We start from the raw sequence: 1,261 nt of genomic DNA on the forward strand, positions 1-1,261 counted from the left end.
GAGAGAGCCCAGGGCGCGAGAGGCGCGGGAGCAGGCTCCGAGAGAGCCCAGGGCGCGAGAGGCGCGGGAGCAGGCTCCGAGAGAGCCCAGGGCGCGAGAGGCGCGTGGCATAAAGACCCCGAGAAGGGTCAAGGTGCCAGGCACGGTTGCGTGCCACCTGAGCCCCGGCAAAAGCCCGAGACAGGGCTGGCGCGTAGGCTCAGCAGAGAGAGCCAAGGGCGCGAGAGGCGCGGGAGCAGGCTCCGAGAGAGCTAAGGGCACGAGAGGCGCGGGAAGCGCGTGGCATAAAGACCCTGAGAAGGGGCAAGGGGCCAGGCACGGCTGCGTGCCACCTGAGCCCAGGTGCGGTTTGTTGGCACGAGACAGGCCCCGTGAGGGGCAAGAGCACAAGAAGCGCAGAGACAGGCCCCGGTGAGGGGAAGAGCGTGGGAAGCGCGTGGCGTAGGCCCAAGGGGGGCCAGCCTGCAAGAGTAAAGCCCAGGAGGGGCTAGTATAAGGTTGGAGACACAAAAACGTCAGGAATAGCTGTGAGGCTTGGGGTGTGCTAAAGGGGAGGTAGGAGGCATGCATAGCCCATAGGGCTGGGGTGCACCAAGTCACCCTGAGATCATAGGAGATCCTAGGCAGCCTCCCATATTAACTACTAAGATCAAAGAGGTGGCGGGAGAGAATTAGAGGGTGCTGGATCTCCTAATTGGCACGGCAGGGGGGGCCTAGCGGGATCACGGCTGCCCATAGACCCCACCCCATGACAATATGCATAGCTTGGTATTAAAATAGAAGTAAACCCAAGTATTCATCTACAATCCGGCTTGTCCCCACTCCCGTGTGAAAGGTCCTGAAGCTAGCATCAGAAATCACAAAAGTACTAACCTGGGCTGGAAACAGAGTTGACTGCATGTCTGCATCTTCCTCTGCATACGCCAGGATGGTTCGTAAGGATCTCCTGAGGTATTCCTCATTGAAGTCAGATGACTTGCCAACCAGAGAAGCCAGAGACATGGTCACTTGCATCTTTACTCTTGCAAAGTTCTTTATAAAAGGAAAAACACCAAAGAAGAAGAGTTTATTGATTCAAACATACTTGTTTTCCATATGTTTCTGTTTACTTTAGGTGCTTGCAGGATGTAAATCAACTTTTTTCCTCTTTGCTTAAACAAAGAAGGCTAAAGTCACCCCTGGGACCAGTGGCCATCACTCTAAAGTCAACACAGTTGTACCTGTTTACGCCAGGTGTCAATGTGGCCCAGTAATGCATTTG

General features: G+C 55.2%; 1 protein-coding gene across 2 annotated transcripts in view; it reads right to left on the reverse strand.

Annotated features, from left to right (window-relative positions):
• The window catches only part of DOCK8 (dedicator of cytokinesis 8), a 162,246-nt gene that overhangs the window by 21,111 nt on the left and 139,874 nt on the right, over nucleotides 1-1,261 (reverse strand). For both annotated transcript variants that reach the window (XM_019517658.1, XM_019517659.1), the window contains one exon: nucleotides 874-1,032. In XM_019517658.1, the coding sequence (XP_019373203.1) occupies nucleotides 874-1,032 (159 nt within the window). The remainder of the gene's footprint in view (nucleotides 1-873; nucleotides 1,033-1,261) is intronic.

This window comes from Gavialis gangeticus, unplaced genomic scaffold (assembly GCF_001723915.1).
Source record: "Gavialis gangeticus isolate Ggan-Ray unplaced genomic scaffold, GavGan_comp1, whole genome shotgun sequence".
NCBI classification, from domain to species: domain Eukaryota; kingdom Metazoa; phylum Chordata; order Crocodylia; family Gavialidae; genus Gavialis; species Gavialis gangeticus.